This window comes from Anser anser (genome assembly GCF_964211835.1).
Source record: "Anser anser genome assembly, chromosome: 20".
NCBI classification, from domain to species: Eukaryota; Metazoa; Chordata; class Aves; order Anseriformes; family Anatidae; genus Anser; species Anser anser.
Genome location: NC_139741.1, coordinates 4,322,607 through 4,341,614, shown reverse-complemented (window position 1 = coordinate 4,341,614; position 19,008 = coordinate 4,322,607). Strand labels below are relative to the sequence as shown.

General features: G+C 41.8%; 1 protein-coding gene across 2 annotated transcripts in view; it reads left to right on the top strand.

The window, feature by feature from the left end:
• Positions 1-109: 109 nt before the first annotated feature.
• Positions 110-19,008, top strand: part of ITGAE (integrin subunit alpha E) — a 36,417-nt gene continuing 17,518 nt past the window's right edge. Inside the window, exons 1-17 of one of the 2 annotated variants that reach the window (XM_083806341.1) lie at positions 110-4,331; positions 7,610-7,724; positions 9,100-9,197; positions 9,597-9,667; positions 10,209-10,326; positions 10,904-11,044; positions 11,381-11,502; positions 12,160-12,311; positions 12,979-13,129; positions 13,591-13,726; positions 14,357-14,470; positions 14,743-14,864; positions 15,613-15,764; positions 16,099-16,252; positions 16,874-17,024; positions 17,100-17,167; positions 17,935-18,070. In XM_083806341.1, the coding sequence (XP_083662467.1) occupies positions 4,298-4,331; positions 7,610-7,724; positions 9,100-9,197; positions 9,597-9,667; positions 10,209-10,326; positions 10,904-11,044; positions 11,381-11,502; positions 12,160-12,311; positions 12,979-13,129; positions 13,591-13,726; positions 14,357-14,470; positions 14,743-14,864; positions 15,613-15,764; positions 16,099-16,252; positions 16,874-17,024; positions 17,100-17,167; positions 17,935-18,070 (2,035 nt within the window). In that variant the 5' untranslated portion in view covers positions 110-4,297. Of the gene's footprint in view, positions 7,725-9,099; positions 9,198-9,596; positions 9,668-10,208; positions 10,327-10,903; positions 11,045-11,380; positions 11,503-12,159; positions 12,312-12,978; positions 13,130-13,590; positions 13,727-14,356; positions 14,471-14,742; positions 14,865-15,612; positions 15,765-16,098; positions 16,253-16,873; positions 17,025-17,099; positions 17,168-17,934; positions 18,071-19,008 lie in introns of both variants that reach the window. The other variant, XM_083806340.1, reaches the window with a different exon arrangement.

Genomic DNA, 19,008 nt, shown 5'->3' with positions numbered 1-19,008 from the left:
AAACACTACTGGTGTGAGATGTGAGTGGACAAATATTCTAGCTTCAGTCATCAAGAGCCATACTAAATCTTTGTCTTAGTACCTACTAAGTCTTTGTCTTAATGTCTGCAGAGCTGGGTGTTTAGACCACATCAGATTTCCCGTTTTATGGTATGGTACTGAAAGCATTTGCACGATGTGCACATCACTTAAAAACACAGAAGTGATGTGAATCTTCTGGAACTGTAACCTCATAAGGTGAATTTCTGAAACATCTGCCCTTAAGAGATTGCTTTCTCTCAGTAGAAAACAGCAGTAGAATCCTGCACATCACTTCTGAGAGAGAGAGGGGCCAAAACGCTTCATGTGGTTAACATTTCCTGTCAGTCTTAGTGGGTTTCTTACCCTGTTGTAAATGGCTACAAGAACTTAATTGTTTCCTGCCACTTCATGGTGGGAAACATCTTAAACTCTGAGAGGAGAAAAAAAAAAAAAGAAACTGTCTCACTTCCAGCCTGTATTTAAAAATAACGTAATATTTCTGTAAACTATCAGTATAGCAACTTTATTTAATTGAAAGTGTTCATCCTTGGATGTATTTTCAGAGCCTCAGCCTCTTCCAAAAAGAAATAGAAGATGTGATCAGTGTGGACTATTAGGTGTTACCAAATTCCTTGTTATATTTCACCCAGTACTGTGATGACCTTGCTGCCATGCAAGTTAACTCTTGTTTTCCATGCCTCATGCCAGTTTATGCAGCCACATCTGAAACTGTAACAGACTATGTTGCATTGGATGCATGCTTCGTAGAAGGAATGGATAGTGATAAACTTGAAAAAGCTGCAGACTACAAATGCTGGCAGCACCTTTCCTTCAGTAAGATAAACTATGCAAGTCAAGATCTCCTGTCTCTCATTTCTACTCTGAGCAAGCAAACCTAGGAGGCTTTTCTTTTGGAGACAACCATTTTAATCCTGTTGCTTACTTACACCTACGTGACTGGCAGCAAAAGCATTGCTTTTACAGTTTATTCCCTGTCACTTCAAACAGATTCTTCCCCTGTGCTGGGCAATTCCCGTTGCAGCCTCACTCTGTTGGGTATCTGAATTGTAACTAACATTTCTCACTCCAGCTCCTGCTGTCTTCTTGCTTTGTAAAACCTTCAGCTGCTTTTTCCATCTATGGCTTTGTCCTAAGTGTTCCCAAGATTTGGCAAGGTGCTCATATTGCACAAAAGGATCATCTGACATGGTAATCTATTGCTGTGCATGGTGCTTTGCTGTAGTAGGGACACTTTGAGATTCTCAAGAAATGCAGAATCAGATATGCCATCTGTGCCTAGAGTCTTAATACAACAAGAGAGAAATTGTGCTTGTTGGCAGTGGTTTTGATAGCTGTGGGCTGTGACAGCTTGCTTTCAAGATTACCTGCTTCTTCAAACTTTCCTTGAACCTGCTTCTTTTTAAATCACTTTCTTAAGCTTGCTAATATTTTGATCTGCATCAAAAAAAAATAATAATAAAAAATCTATAATTGTAATGCTTACTGTGAAACAGGACCTTGCTCTTCCTCGTGTTTCACAGTCACTGCACAGAACACCAGTCCCAGCCCTCTGAAGCTCACGAATAAAAGATGATGAACAGTAGACAGGGACAGGCAGCTGCAGCAAACAACTACATCAAGTTGGTCAGAAGGCTTAGCAATGCCCAGACTGTTGTACGGTTATTTGTGTTCATGGAAAAAAAAGGAGATTTTTGAGGAGTTCCCTTTCTGCAGTGGGGTCCTCCTACAAAGCTGAGGTGAGTCAGTACTATTGAGATCAACATCAGTAACCTGCTAGGTTTTTTGTATCCTCAGTCAATGCACAAGGCTCCTCTTTGGTTTCACCATCTAAGCCACTTCCCATTTTGTCACGTAACAAACAGGTAGGCTGTCTGGGGTTTACTTTGTGGGATGTCTGCTGTTCCTTGGAAGAGGAAGGAATTACAAGCAACTTCATGGATTTGAAGGCCCAACAGAGTTCTGGGATCCACTCCTAAGAGCTCATAATGTTTTGTCAAGGAACTCTTCAGTCCGTTACTCAAGAAATTATCAAATGGTGAAGTGTCCTCTCCGTTCCACCTCTTGTATTTACCTACACACCTACATGGAACCTGTCTTATATCTGTCCCTGTGTTAAGTGGGAGGCTTTGCAATGTTCTCATAAAAAAAATAATCTCAAACCTCTGTGAATGTATATCTGCAGTTTCTCTCCTCTGTCTTCTCTATGTATGAGCCATAAAGGCACTGAAAGCCCAGCCATGCCATGGAGAAAAGACACCAGCAGCTCTCATTACCTCCCCTGCAGGGTTATGGATGCTCAAATCCTCCCCTGTGTGATTTGGTCTAAGTTGCCTGGTACAGTTGGGAGATGAATGCAAGACTGTATTGCTTCCAAACTACTTCTCAGTCACGCTTTGCCAGGTCATTGCTTCCTGTGGCCTCTCTACCAAGCTTCAAATGTCTCCCACTGCACAGTGATCCATCTCACTGCTTATCTGAGTAATTTTCTTAAAATAAGCTTCATGCCCAGTTTGTATGGTTCCTAACTCCCCATAAGGCTGTTTTCCTCAGGGGTAAGGTTTCAAGCAGTTTTTTCTTGTCACTCAAATGCTGTGCATGTTTTATTGTTGTTCCTTTCCCTGTTTTTTCAAAGCATGCTCTGAGGCTGAAGCCAGTATGAGGAGGTGTATGTATCTGTCTGGCTGATTCCTTCTCTCTTCATCTCTTCATGACCCGATGTGCAACTGAGCATACTTTCCATTGCCTCTGTAGCTGGCTAAAGGAGTCTTTAAAATGTGACAAGCAAAAGGGCTGAGACAAAGAACAGATGCTTTATATATTGTCTGCATCAGCCACAAAGAGCTATTTCCAAAGCAAGGTGGCTTGGCAGATTTCTCAGCTGGACTGTTCTCATTATTAGTGATCAGTTTTGTTCTTTGCTCTACTTAAAGAAATATCATCTGTTGCTCTGGGACTAAAAATAAAATAAATAAATTAAAAAAAAAAGGCATTTTAAAGAAAACTGTTCACTTTTGCCACCTCCTGGCTGCTTTGGCAGCAAAGCATCAGAAAGGTGTGACTGTGGCTGCCTCATGGCTGGCATCTAACTGTTATTAAAATCAGAGTGCAAGGAGTGTTTTCTTTGCTTGTTTTGATGTAACCTTTTTCAACTCAGGTATGTGAAATATGGAGTACTTAACGGCCCTTCTGGACTGTGAGGCTCTGGTGGTTGTTGCATGTTGTTAAACACACTGAGTCCTTAAAGGAAGGGAGTTGGAGGTAGCTAGAAAAAGTACACATTGCACTATTTTCTAAGAATATTTGGAAAATTCACACTTTCTGGGCAAAGAGCACCATGTCTCTGGAATGGCTTTCTTCTCTTCCCTGGTCCAACCTTTGCAAAGGATTTTCTGTGCAGTTAACTCTTCTGATTGCTTAACATTTACTATTTCGATTTCACTAATGTATATTTACTATTTACTACTTCACCGGTGAATAACATTCACCATTGCACTTGTAATAACAACAGCCTGCATACAAATACTGCTTGCTGTGCAGTACTATGATAGTATGAACTATCTGGGATTAATTTTGTGCTAGTCTGCTCCAAACTAGGGGCAACAATACAGAGAGTTGAGGGATTAATAGAAGCCAAAGAATTGTTGGTACAGGAAGTAGAAATGTGCAGGATCATACATACCCTGGGCATCCTGCCACAAGGTGTCAATATTTCTGTTAATAATAATATATTAAATAAAAAGGGAACACCAGTGCTCTCTGTGTGTGTGTGATGGGGGGGAATTTAACTTCTGCATTAAAAAATTAATATGATGAGGGGCATCTGAGAGCTGATATCTTTCTTAAATCATTGCTGTGAGTTCACTCAAGTGGATCTGTCTGCAAATTTCTATTTTATGTGACATGTCCACGTAGCAAGCACCAAAGGAGAAAGTAAACAGTACAAAAGCCCTAGAGGCTTTTCCAGATGTATCCTATCATGCTAGGTATACTAAGGGTGCTGATAGAGACATATGGAAATGCTAAAAATTACCTTTCAGTAACATAAGTTTGCCTTTCAGCAGCTCTTTGTATCTGCAGTTTTATTAAAATGTCACTAGTGTACGCCTTGAAACCTCAGTTAGGCAATCTACAGTAGAGTCACTTGTCTCAGCGAGCACAATGAGACGTGCACATCTGGAGAATCATCAGAGGAAGAGAGCTGCTTTTGCCTGGTACCTCCAGTCCTCCTCCTCACGTCATCTTAAAGCTGGGAACCATGAGGTTGTTCTTGTACCTGCTCTTCCTAATGAGTGAGTCTTATCTCTGCATTTATTTTCCATGCATTAGAAAATAAAAGTCTTAAAAAGTCTTTATTAGAAAATGAAAAATCTTAGTCTAGAAACAAAGTAATTTCTGGAGACTTGGATCACTCCCTTCATGTGAGCCGATAAAATGATTCTTATGTAGGAAGTTCAGAATGTTTGGGACTTGTATGGAATAAAAGTCCTTAGTTTGTAATGTGGGTTTCTACTTTTTCACAGAAATCCGCATGTTTGGATGGAGAGAGTTTTATAGTGCTCATCTTTAGTGGGAGAAAAGTGGCTGTTGGGTGAAATTCCACTCAAATACAAAACAAGAAGCAATCTTTGGCCTTCTATAATTTTTTTATTTCTTTGGCTGTTTGCTCATCATGAAGTAGGTGGGTGCACTGTGGATTAAGCAGTGTGTGCTATCAGAGAGACTTCCCATGAATTTTTGGCTTATTGATCTCCTTAATAAGTGCTCTAGAATAGGATTTTTTTACAAGAAAATTTAGAACCTTTGTGTGAGAATAAGAATGCATAAAGTAAGGTATAGGTATGAGATGAGTTAGGAATATTTCCTGAGTCAGAGTCAGTATCCACAGCGTTCTGTCCTGTAGCCCAGTGGGGACAATTCTGTCATGAAGTCGCCCCTAGCTGCTTGTCCCAGAAAGGGTGACACCCTTCTGGTGCTACTCCGTTAGCTCCAGCAATTGACAACTGCACTTGGCATGTTTCCGGCCTCACTTCCAGCAACTGCACAAATAAATGCTAGTTGGATCCTGTATGGCAGAATTTGTTTGTCTGGTTTCTTTTTCAAAAGACTCAATAGTGTATAGATCTACTCCATCTGTACAGAAAGAATATTGTTTAAGTATTCATTTCATTCCCTGATCAGCATCACAGACTTTCTGGCAAGCTTTGTATTTCGAATGTGTTTGGGAAAAAAAAAATGCTATTAATTTTATTTGTTTAATGAGATGTCAATCAAAGTTCTCTGTAACTTGTTTTGCTGTGATTATAGATTTAATATCAGGGTTTATGCTCTACTATTTTCCTTATTTGCATTCGACCTCTACATGTTAGATGATGATGTTTTATTTCTGCTAATACCCCTGTTCTTGTGCTTATCGTAAGGTGCTTAGGATGCTCCCATATAAACATATAAATTATTATTAAACAATATATTATTAAACATATAAATTATTAACAGAGATGCCCACAGAACTTACTAATATTTTTTTTCAAATCTTGATCTACCTTGATCTGGGTTATGCAAAAGTAAGGTGGAGTAATTGGTGGAGGCTTCTCTCCTTGTGTGCTTCAGTTGCTCCTTTCTGTCACTCTCCTTTAGCAAGCTTTTTAGCATTTGTGGGTTTTGCTGTTGAAAGTGGCAGTGCAGCAAAGTGCAGTTGTCTGTCTTGGTGGGTCTCGGTTAGGTTCTTGGAACTTATCTGAAAGATCTGTGCCGAGGGTGTAAGCATGTAGGCTACAAATAATTTGCTGGTATAGTTGGTTAATCTATTACACACATTTTTTCCCCTCAGGTTAAGTACAGTACACTTAATTCGAATACCTGAATGGCTGAAACCTGAGTCATTTGTGTTGGAAATCCCTGCGAACAGGGAGTCAGGAGCAAAAAGTTTAAATAACGTGACTTTGCAGCATGAGAGCAGCAGAACTAGGTGCAGAGTTGAAGAGTCCTGTTCCCAGGCCAAATACCGTGTGAGCACAGGAATATTCAGGAGTGAGATCATCTGTGGCAATCATTTTCTCTTTTTGTTGTCTGCTTGAGAGTTGCCCCTTACTTCAAAGACAGCTGAACTCGTTCCAGCATATCTGGAGCTCCATTTCAGTTTTGCTTCAAAGGAGTTTTACTGGAGGCCTTTGTAAATGTATGGAATTTTTAGACTATTACAGTGAAAGCATATACGGATGTTTAGAAGCATCTCTGAGTTAATTTAGGCCTTTTAGTTGGTAAAATGAGATAAGCAAAGTAAGGAGGCAGTTCAGGATGGTTTGCCTACCCTCTGAAAGGGATGCATGCCATGTCCCTGAAGTATGGGATGTTTCAGGAAGCAGAAGCAGACTGAAAATGCACCGCAGCCAGGACACGTTGCATGTCTTTGCCCTGACTGTGGTATTTTACTTCTTCCACCTGTGCATTCGTAGCCAGGCTGGGAAATGATATGGAATTAACTGAATAACCTCATATTCAGCTCTGAGTGAAGTTGGAATCAGGAGAGATTCTAGATGGATACAATTCACATTTTGTTCTTTGCTAGTTTCACTCAGATATGGAGTTTGTGGCCACAGACATTTGAGGTTAGTACAAGGTTTTCAAAGCTGTCACATCGTAGACAGGGATTTGGTTATACAGCACAGCTCAGTGCTGGAACTCACAGCATTTATCATAGAACCTTGTTCCCAGCCTGTGCAAGAAATCAAGAGCTGAGATGTGAACAGCAACAAAGGTTGGCGTGCCACAGAATCTGACAGTTAAAACACCAATATATCAGCCCTATTTTTGTGGGCTGCCTTGCGCAAAGAAAGTACATTCATAAAAACTAAAAAACAAAACAAAACAAAACAAACCTTTAGGATGCCAGTTCAGTTACAGCTCTGTGGATGAGAAGTTTCTCTTTTTTGATGGCCATTTTGTATCAGTTTTGAGAATTTATTGGACTTGTAGCAGAGCTGCATCCCCAGCAGAATATCCATCACATTTGAGGCACAAATTTATTCTCTTGCTGCAAAGTTGTTTTTTTTTTTTTTTTTTAAAAAACAAAACAAATCTATGTTCACCTCTCTTTACCATGTTTACAGCAATGTCTTGTGGGGAATAATCCCTGCTGCTACCCAAAGAGCTCTTTCTTTAATCTGATGGTTTCTGTCTCCCGGTCTGTTGAATATCAACTTTACAAGACATGATTCCACTGGTGCCATCCTGAAGTGGCATGTCACTTCCACAAGCCATGGAGTTTTGTTTCCTCTCCTGTCTAAATGCGTGTTTGAGCTTCAGTAGTAGGAATGTTTTGTTCTGCTATAAAGGTTGACCTTGGATGCCAAAACAGGACTTGCATTACTTTATCTTCCGCTAGGTTAGGCAAGAAAATTATTTGTTAATCTAAATGAATGAAATCTCCATAGCTTGGTAACTCTCCCTCCCACCAGCTGTCTCTGTGCCGTCATGGTGGGTAGGGTTCAGGGACAGCTGGCTCAAGAGCTTGTGCTGGTAACGAGGACTCTACAGGTCACCATCTGTGATCATTTATTTTTGTTTTCAGTGATCAAGTCCTTGAGGAGCTTTAATGTTGACACTGGCAAGAAGTGGATCACACCACACACAGACTCTCTGTTGTGGCCCAAGGTTCTTCAGCACTCAGATGGGAACACAACCATGTAAGGAACTGAAGAAAGAAAAATATATCCAGGCTTCCCAGGTCTTTGTGAATGACTGTGGTCTGAGCTCACGTAGCTTCTCATTTTCTACAACTGTTATCACAGGTTCCTCTGCCTGGGACCCAGAACTGTTCTTTGGTTCTTAGGGGCTGATATTAAAGTTTCATCAGCATTAAGTGTCCATTGTCAGCTTGTTAGCCTTCATGATGCTTCTCCCCTCGCCCTCTGCTAAGTCATAGCACTGTACAAAAAAGGCTATCTGCTCTTTTAACCAGATGACAGAAGCAAGCAACTGTTTTTCTGCAGAGCTCCCTGGTATATCGTGTGGTTTCGGGGGCTGCAGCAGTCGTGTCTACCCACCAGCTGCCAAAAGTTATGTTGTGAGCTTAGTCTGAAGACCATAAAGAGCTAGAAACTGCTATATTTTGACTGTTGGGTTTGTAGGGGAACAGAAAAGGATAGCTAGTCTGGTGAATAGAAGCCAACCACAAGTGGTTGCTATAGAGATAACCTATATTACGCTTAGCGAAGTAGTAAGGCTGTGCAGCAGATAGCTCTGGAGTAAAGAAACCTTTCCTATCCTGTCAGCACAAAGCGGCTGACTCACAGAGCAGTCTCCATTTCATATGACAGTGCTGCCGTTTCCTAGGATGGGGTTTGGACTTCCTTACTGCATTCTAGCCTCCTTTTATCTCCAATATTTTATGGACAAGTCGCTTCCAGACCCCTTCCTTGGGCTGGGCTAGCTTTCCTGAATTCATTGTTTAGATCAAGTCCTACTTGCAGTGACAGAGAAGTGGGGGATGAGAGTAAAACCCCTTCTTTAACCCAGTTCAGTCAGTGGCAAAACTCCTGTCTGCTGTGACCGGAGACTGCTGCAGAAGAGCTGCTGGCTGTGTGGTGGAAACTTCCCCTGCCAACAGCCCAGACAGAGCCCGTTTGGGACAGCAGAGTGTGGTGAGGGAGAACCTCATTCTTCCCTTCCTCAAGGATCTGAAAGAGAAACTGAACAAACTCGGTGGTGTGGATATTGTATGTTCCGATTTCCAAAAATGAAATTTGCTAGTGGCGTCTTCTAGTGATGTCTGGGTGTGCAACCAGCTTGGAGTACTATCAGTTTGCAGGCTTTAGAGGAACAAATGGGAAGGCTGAAGATTTGTAGGAGGAAATAAGTGTTTTCTTAGTAGCTTGTTCAGCGCAAAACCACACCAGTGTCCAATTAGTTAAGAGATAGGATTAAATAATTAATTAATTAATTGTCAGGATAAGGTGTGGCACCCTAGCCCACAGATGTTTTTTTAGCACTCTTCAGTATCAAAGGGCTCTTCCTGATTGTGCCACCTTCCCTTTTTCCGCTTTTTCTCTTGTTCCACAGGATTTTGGTTACTTCCTCAGTAGACAAGGGGTTGGGCAGGCTGAGAAAGTGCACTGTTTTGCAGGACAAGATCCAGTGCCAGGAGATACCTTTGCAAGGTACAGTCCTACTTCCCCTTCCTAATACTTGATTTGACATGGGCATGAGGATGTGCAGAAGCAAGGTGTTTCAGAGAGTACTGAGCACATTGCTAGGTCCCTTAGCTCAGCACTTCATGGTGAGAAATGCAAACCCATTGTCCCAGAGGTTGGGGGTGATGTCTTTGGGGGCTGCAAGACCTCTTCTGCCACGGCTAGGTCTTTGCCTAATCTTTGCTGAAGTAGAGGCAAAGTTTTTTGTTTCCAACATATTCATTACTGCTATAACTGCTGATAACATTGATTCTTATTCTGTCTGCCCAAGGCTGATAAGTACCATATCCATTTCAATTTTTTTTCACCCACACTGTTCTCCCCTCCTTCCCTCCCTCATTCATTCAATCATTCATTCAATTTCAGGAAAAATTAAACGGTCCAAAAACATCCAGGATGGTGGCATAGCTATTGACAGGAATTCCGACTGGATCCTGGTAAGGGACCGAAAACATCCATGGCTGGGAATGACTGGATTTTTCCAAAACACTGTGTATGTTTGCAGGGAAATACAAATGAGCAGACATAACAGAAGGACAAAAGCCGAAAGCTCTTGGCTGGATACTGATTGGTTCGAAAGCCAGTTGGTGCCTTGCCAGCCAAGAGAGAAAACTCAGAAGGGCCCTTTTCATTTTCATCAGCTGAGGACTGCAGTGGACCTTGTACTTCACTGCAGCCAGCCCCACTCAGAGGAGAAGGGAAGATTGGCAGAGAAGGCTTGAGAGCCGCTGACTTGGAGACTGACACCTTCAGCCTGGTGGTACCCCAGCCTCACACTTTGTGGGAGCTCAGGTCCTGGCTAACCTGATGCAGCAGGGGTCACAGCAGGGAAGGGGGTCACCGCTTGCTTTTTGACTCTTGCTAGGAGGCCTTTAGTGCTGTGCAGGGGATACTGAACGTTCACCAGATGGCATCTTGATTCATCCTCTGTCTATGGCTCTGCTCGTTATTCATTAGCCTTCCCTGCCACCCCCACAGGCTTGCCTGCAGAAGAAGCATCGCCGGGCCTTCACCACTACAGAGGACCTGAATGGAGTCTGTACTCTGCTCACCGCCGACTTGCGCAGCACGGCTTTCCTCAACCTCACCAAGATGGGTACAGGAGCAGAGCCAGCATTGTGCCTTTGCAGAGGGACAGAAATAGCAGCATGAGGCTCTGACCTAACAGCAGGGGCCTTCTGAGTTGCTAACCAGGAAGGTCAATGGTCCGCTGGGAGAGACTTAAGAGTTGAATTTTATGATATATTACACTGACTTCAACAGGGTTACAAGGTTCAGCCTTGAAGACTAGCAGAAAGCACCAGGGATTTTCTGTTGTGGTGTCCCATGTGTACCAAAGATCCAGCTCTTAAGCCTGGATTTAGAAAAGCATTTATATTCTTAGCAAATGGATATGACAGACATCCACTGGGATTTTTAAAAATGCTCTATCAGTCAAGGTTGTTCATTCCAACTTGACCGAGCTATTGTGGCATTTAATCAAGGTAGCAGAGAGCTGCTTTGCTCTGCTTCTTGCAGTCACTGCAAAGAAGCTGTGAAGATTACATTAGAAACCTATATGGTCTCATTTCACCTTCACTAGGAAACAGATCCTGATTTTAAGGTGTGTTAATTAGAAGAGTATTTTTAAAATGTAGACTGTCTTTTTTATTCTTGCCTTTTACATTTTTTAGTTGAGACCAAATTAAATGGCATTCAAAACAGAAACAGCAAAGACAAGTTTACTGCCACCAGCAGCTCTAAGAGCACAAACAACGTCAGCATTACTTGTGGTGAGCACTTTGGCAGTGCATGGAGCAACCACATGTGCAAAGGTAAGTACTGGACATGAACAAACATTACTTCCTTGAAAGCAGCTTGTATTCATGTGGCAGGAGAGAGCTAGGGAGGGAAAAGGTTGAGGTTTTGAAGGTTATGGTAAAATTCAATCATTATTACCATCATCATTAACTGAGAATTTTTAAAAATTAAACTTATTACTACAGTGTAGATCACATCATCAGCTAGACCTGCTTTCAGAATGGCTGGAAGTGGTAAAAATTTTTTTTTTTCTAATTTGTTGTTTATGTCAATGTTCTTGAACTCTTGCTAATTGTTAGGATGTTTTGGTGCCTTTTCAAATGTTCTTTTATATTTAACTGCATTGACAGAACCGGGAACAGAGATTGCTGTCATTCTGGGTGGATCAGAGAACACCAAGTCAGATGATTTCCAAAGCACCAAGAACTCAGTCATCAATATGATGAAGTCAACGTGGCAGAAATGCTCAAAGGTGTGTGAAACTGTTCAGTCTTGTTTTCTGGTAGGCAGGATGACCAGAGCTCTAATGAAGAATGGAAAGAGTCCCCCAGTTGTCATACTTACTGCTGTTTAAACTACTCGCAGTGATGCTGGTAATAATTCTACATATTGTAATGCAAGAGTTAAATGTTAGTGATCCAAGGATGAGGAGTAGCTGAAGAGTGGAGTGGAAGATCTAGGAGTGAGTTTTCACGCCAGTAGCATGCCTAGATATTTTACCAGACAAATCTCTCAGGACACCTTGAAACAGTAGACGTACAAATGAGTGAGGCTTATAAGCCATTACTTTGAATGATGTAAATAAAGCCTGATATTTGGGGACAAAGTGAGGCTGAGCCATGTGGTCTCGAAAGATCTGGCCAGACAGATAAATACAGAAAGTTCGGACGGAGAAATCATTTTAAGCCAAAGAAAATGAAGTCAGTTCCTGGAGTTGATCCAAAAGGAATCACCAGAATACAAATGTGTGATGGAGAGATAAAGATAGGTAATCTGCCTTCCATTTGCAATGTAGGCCTTCCATGTTTGTGCAGGAAAGTTTGGGACTAAACTTGACACTCTGAGGGACTTAGGGATCCTGCCTTAGATCTTGTCTAACCAACACAGCTTTGCCGTCTTCTTTCTCCAGGTCAGGTTTGCTGTGGTGCAGTATGGAGAACAGACCCAAACTGAACTGAGCCTGCAAGAAAGCTGCAACAGATTAACTGCTCTCTTCAAGGTCCAAAATATGAAACAGCAGAGTTCACAGACTGACATTGCAGCCACACTGCAGCATGTATTGTGAGTTCACGTGTTTCAGGAAGCTCCTGGGACACTCAAGTGATTCCTCGCATTTCATGTACATCAGTACAGCCTCCTGCACCTCCTCTATATTCTTCTTGTTCTCACACCCTCACAACTATCACTTTCCCAATGCTTCTCTTAGTGACAAACTCTGCCGACAGAGGCCTGTGAATGAATCTGTCTGGGGGTCTGTCAGGTCCAACTCTGGTTTTCACAAGGAGAAATTGCCAAGAGGCAAAGTGTGAAGTCCTTCCTGGCTGACATAGGGGCATCAGCATGAAAATACAGTCACCTGGGTCTTGCTTTCAGCATGTGCTTGTTCGTATACCTGAGGCCTTTCCCATCTTTTTCACTCATCTGCTGTGTCTCCCTGGGAGTCTTGCTTTCCTCGACTCTATTTTCTTCCCAATAGCACGACTCTGACAATACTGAACTTCATTGTAAAAATGCCCCGTGTGCTGCTTGTGAAGGCAGAGCTACCAGCTGTGGATAGCCAACATCCCTGGAAGTATAATGTGCGCGTTTGCTTTGCATGTCTGTACTGCACAGACTCTCGTGTGCTGAGAGTTCAATGAACATCAGCACCCTGCCAGCAGCACTGAGATTTCTGACTCTGAAGACATAGTTTGTCCCATAAAATACCTCTAGGCTTGTTTTTCTACAGGGATAAAGTCTTTACTGACAGCCATGACTCCAGACAGACTGACAAGATAATCATTGTCATGGTATCTGGACAAGTGTTTTTAGAAAACCATCAATTGAGAAATGTGATGAACTCCCTCAAAATGGCTAAGGTCAAACTCTGTGCTCCTAAGGTGAGTAGGAAGAAACCTCAAAGCTACATTTTTTTTTTGCTTCTAAGCTCATACGTTGGAGAGAGATGTTTCCATCCACCCCATGTGTCTACTTCTATGCTTTAGCAGTGGGTGGAAGAAAAAGTGTTGCATTAGACATGCAGGATGTCCAATCTGAGATGTTCTGGTGGCTCCCTTGCTCGCCCAGGCCTCTGTCTTCTTGATTCCAGAGAGCTTGTTTTGGAGGGTGTTAAGGAAAAAGTTACAGAAATAAAAGTGTCTGACTTGTATAATGCTTGTGGCTCTAGAGCTTTTAATAGCTTTTTCTTTGCAAAAAAGGTTTTACTGTGCAATCTAGGATCAGGGCTGCTTTACCAAGCTTTCAGAAAACTCCCTTTCAGGCTGTCAAGTTTTTAATTAAGGCAATTGTGTGTGTGTGTATGAAACGTGCAGTCTCCACGGCTGTTGGATTTTCTCCCTAGATTGGAGAGTTCGTTAGCAACCAGTGGGTCCCAGAAGAGCTGCAGAAGGGTAGAAGTGACTGGTTCATGTCGTCTGCATATGAAGATTTTGACAGTTTCCTTTCAGAGCTGCAGAGAGACACTCTGATTGAGTCAGGTAGAAGAAATTCCACTCCTCACACATCTCCCTTCACTGTAACTTATAGAGTGGATCTGCGATGGTGGGTAGCTTCATGGCTTAAGGAATGTAAATACATCCATCCAGGTCTTAGCCTGTTCTTGCAGTCACCTGCCCAGCAACAGTAAAACAAATAAAAATTATTTCTGTTACATTCATAACAGTCCTCCTTAGCCAGCCAATCAGGAGGACAAGAGATCATATTCTGTATCTGTGACCTGCAGCCAAAACATTAGTATGGAAAGACAGATGGACTGCAATAGGTGCTTTAAAATGTACACATTCACCTTCCCTTCAGTGTTTCTGTTATGATACTTATAATTTTGTGTGTACTTGGAGCAGTTTATTTCTATTAAACTGTAGCTGTTTTTTTAAGATGAAGACCTGATCCCCACAGCCTTCAAAACTCACAATTTTTTCCATAGCATCCATACTCTTGAACCTGAAAGCAGTATGATCCGCTACATACTGCAGGGATGAGGAAGAGTTCAGCTATCAGGCAGCAAGGTGCAGGAACACTGCATGGGCAATAATGCAAGGTTTCAGTTCACTGTTTGTTTTCTCTCCCTGTTCCCTGTCACCTACATTCAATTTTCTTTCCTGTTTCAGCTGAAAATATTCCAACTGAGACACCAGGACACAGAAACAGTAATGACAATGGTGGCAGCATGCTCCCTTCCTGGATGGAGAGCGACAAAGAGGAGGAGGAGGAAAATGGCTTGCGTACGTGGTGAAGTATCTTTTAACAGAATCATGCTGTGGACTGTCATGGACTGATGAAATCTGGGGGGCTGCTGTGCTGTAAGCTTCCAGAGCTGAGTTGTGGCTCACGCTGAAATGACAGTGGGCAGTCTCGGTGCCATTCAGTTGCTTGTTGGAGTTGAGATTATTTGTGTGTTGATTGATAACACTGGATAAAGAACTTTTATCCTGACCAACATTACTGAGCTCCAGGGAGCCTTCTCCTTACTCCTTTATCTTCCATATCCTGGCAGGCTCTGGGACAGAGATTGCTTTTATTTTGGATGGATCAGGGAGCATTGAACCAGACGATTTTGAAAGAGCAAAAGCATTCATCCACAAGATGATGAAAACACTGTATGAGAAGTGCTTTGAGGTACTCCCTACTCTCTTCAGCAGGCTAAAAGTACAAAGTGTGCTGTGCTTCATTTAAGCTGCCTCTTCACCAGAATTTGGGACTGTGCAGGTTAATTTCCATTAGGATGGGAAAACACTTCCATAACTTGCCTGTGTTCTTGACGTAATTTTGCTTACATAGCAGTACATCCTCAGTCTTGATCCTAACAGCACTGTAGAGAGAAAAGTCTGTGACTTGTTTGCTTAGAAATCCCTAGCCCTGCTATGGCTGTCATGCTTGCAGCCCAGTGAGCACCATCTCTCCCTTCATACAAGGTGACAGTCATGACTTTCTTGTTGTTTTCTGTCTCTGTTCCTGTATCGTAACATCTATACCCACAAGCACAAAAGCAACGATAATCAGATCATCCTGGAAAATGAAGGAACAATGCAGTAATATCACAGATAATCCTCTCTGAAACCTGCACATGTGCCAAAAACATAACAGGAAAATGCAAGTACTTAAAAACAAATTAGCGTTCCCCAAAACAATTTTTTCTGCCTGTACTGACAGTGTTTTAATTTTCCTCGCCTATAATATATTTATAACAATCCTTGTTTATGCATTACACATATTTAAAAGCCACTTGCTCATAAAAAATATGTTCTTTCTACATAGTCTGGATAATATTTTCTCTTGGGGTTTATGGGCTAGTTGTTGCAGAGAGCTCTCATTCTCTGAATCAACAGTTGTCACAAGCAGATGCTTACCTGCTGCTTTCTTCCAGTGTGATTTTGCAGTGGTGCAGTATGGCTTTGAAATCAAAACTGAGTTTGACCTGCGAGAAAACTGGAATCCAAATGCCACCCTCCAGAAAGTACTTGATATTGTGCAGGTGTGCAATGTGACAAAAACAGCATCTGCCATGCAACATGCCCTGTAAGTAACAGAAAAAAGGAGCTCAAGAAATAATGAAGGTGATTTCCGGGGCATTTCATGAGTAAGGGAGAGGGACTTCCATGAACATTCAGGTCCTGAAAGGAGTCCTGTTTATTTGGAAGAGGTTGAATGGCAGGCAGCAGTTTCTGTGCCATATTTTAGAAGGTTGTAAAAGTCATCTCTCAGTGTGTAATTTATGGTATGACGGGGCTCAGGAAGCTATAGAAAGAGATAACACCCGGCCATTTTAAGGTAAATGAATGCGAAAGAAAATTTCTTGTCTCCTTGCTATGACTGTTAGCTGCAAATGTTTCATTTTTTGATGTTTTAACAGGGATTCTATCTTCATTGAAAGTCACGGATCCCGGAAGGATGCAGCCAAGATCATGATTGTGCTTACAGATGGGGAAATACTCCTGGATGAAATGAACTTGACAACAGTGATAAATTCGCCCAAAATGGCAGGAGTTGAGCGCTATGCTATTGGGGTGAGTTGGAAACCTACTTGGATCATATCTTCCTTCCATTACTGGGTAGCACCGGGCAGGGGGAGAAAAGGAGAACTGAACCATATGTGTCTCCAGTAAATAAGGGAACAAGCACATATAAAATAAATATATGAAAGATAAAGCTATGATATGAACTGTTAAACAATAAAGAATAAACAAATGTGATCAAAAAGTATGTCAGGCATGAGAGTTTCTCAGTTCAAGTCTCTGGTAGGTTTCTTCTCACACTATCACCCTTGCCTTCTAGTAATGTCATTCAGCTATCGCTTCTCATTCTTTCTCTTACAGAGGAAGATGTTTGATATTATGATGCCTTGTGACTTATTGATTTCCAAACTTAGTTGTTGGGTACAACAAAGTTGTATACACCAAATACTGCACCAGCCAGTTACGTGAAGATGTTTTGTAAAGGTCTGGTTCCAGGAGACACTCAGATTGTCTAATTCATTGGCTTCCAAATCAATTACTATTTCTGGGTTTACATAGGGTGGTTGAAGCTGAGATTTTTACCACCAACTCGAGCGATTCCATCCTTAAGTACGTGGGAATAAGAAGACTCTAAAGATTGCTTCTTCTGATTAATTTGCATCTCTTCTGCAGGTGGGGGATGCCTTCAAAAAACCAAAGGCCCTGAATGAGTTGCGGCTAATTGCATCTGGTCCAGATGACACTAATGTATTTCAGGTGACCAATTATTCAGCATTAGATGGGCTGCTTTCAACCCTGCAGCAGAGTATTATTGGGATAGAAGGTAAACAGAAGCTTTTCTATTTCATTGCTATCTTTTGAGGAATAAGGACTCACCCTATTTCTATTGCATTGTCAGGTACTCAAGGTGATGCTCTGGAGTATGAACTGGCACAATCTGGTTTCAGTGTGCAGATTTTGGATAAGGCAAGTGTTCTGTATTTAACCCTGCTAAATGGTTGTATGTTCTGCTGCCGTTTTAATACCTGTAAGGATTCAGAAGGTCTTATACAAGAAATGATGCTGATACAGAAGTTTGAGAACTATGTAGTCAAATCTCATTGGCAAGCCACTGCTTGCTTTGAAGGTGTTAGATAAGTAAAAAATACTACTTTTTTAATGTTGGTTGTGAATTTTATTTTAGGATGGGGTCTATCTCACATGACCCCTGTTATAACTACTGGATCCTTTTTATTCTAATGCACAAGAGAACTAACTTCAGTTGACAGCTTTGATTTAGTTGGCATTTGTGTCTCCAGTGTACAAGACCAGGGACTCCATCATGTTGCAAATAAAATAATATTGCTCTTTCGGAATCCTCTGACTTAAAACACTGGTCCTTACAAGACAAGCGTGATCTCTGTCCTTGTCAGGAGGGGAGAACAGTGGAAACTGAGGAAGCTAATGAACATTTAGCAGCGTTGGCTGTAAGGATAACAGTGATCGCATTTTGCAAACAATGACATGTAGAGAACTGGGAGATGTGCAGCTGCTTCTCTGATGCTGGGCAGTCATCTTGTACCTTCAATACTAGGAGCTAGTAAAACTGCCCATGCTACATGGTCCAGGAAAGAGTGCAGGAGTTGTAATCCAGAAAACATTGCAACCTACTAAGCAGCTTTGCAGACTGATAGAGGTCACTGGCAATTGCCCTGTGTTCCTCCATTTTAATTTGCACTATGTTATTTCTGCAGCGAGTCTTAATGTTTGGTGCTGTGGGTGCCTTTGACTGGTCTGGTGGAATTCTGCTGTATGATCTGGCAACTAAGACAGCTGTTTTCTTGAATGAATCAAAAGAAGAAACCAAAAAAGCAAAGTACAGTTACCTAGGTAAGCAGCTTGACCCTCTCTTGAGATCGGTGACAACCTGGCTGCAATTTTGTTTGGTTTGTTTATATGTAGGGCAGTGTGTTCTGGCACTGACAGCATTTACGTGAAGACCATCTCCTGCAGCATCTAACTGAATTTTTAATATTTTCCTTAACAGGGACAGAGATTCTAATGCAAATACTGTCTCCCTGTACAGCCTATTTGCTCTTATGAGTTATGATGCATTGTGGTGCTATTCTGTTAACACATCCATTTGGTTTCGCAGTATAAGAACACAGTGAAGGGCATTTTTGTGAGCTGATAAGTATAAATATTTGACTTGCTGTGAGTGTCTGGAGAAGAAACAGTTTGTGAATCAATACTGTTCTTGGCGTAGTGACAAATAAGACCTTGCTTATTCACCCTAGTGCTTTGTGGCCTTATGGTCCCTGTATCTCCTGACTGTAGCCGTGGTCTTAAAGTTCTTCTAGGACATATGAGGTGCTGTGGACTGGTTGTGTCAGGATAATCCTTCTGTCATTACTTCCCTGTTACAAAAGCCCCGTAACAGATCTATTTTTGCATTTTATATGGAGTATAATGTTTCCTTCACTTCTATGAAGGATTCTAAGCCTGCTAGCTTGCAGAGATAATAATTAAAAAGAAAGAAAAAAAAAAGTGTGTATATTGGATAAGCATTCAGGAACTGTGACAAATGCTAAAAGTCCTCAAGAGTTCAAGCAGGTTTTTCAGAGCAGCAGTTTATTCAATTACCTCACAAGCTGTTAAGAGAAGAAAACCTCAGCTTTGCTGGCTTTTCTCTCAGGAAAGTTACCTGCCGTTTCCTAATCAATATTCTGATGAGCTAGTCTGTAATCAAAAACATGGGCCACAACAACATGACGTGGTGCAAGCTCTTGGATCTCACTGAAATATGTAGGCCCATGTCTAAGTCGAAG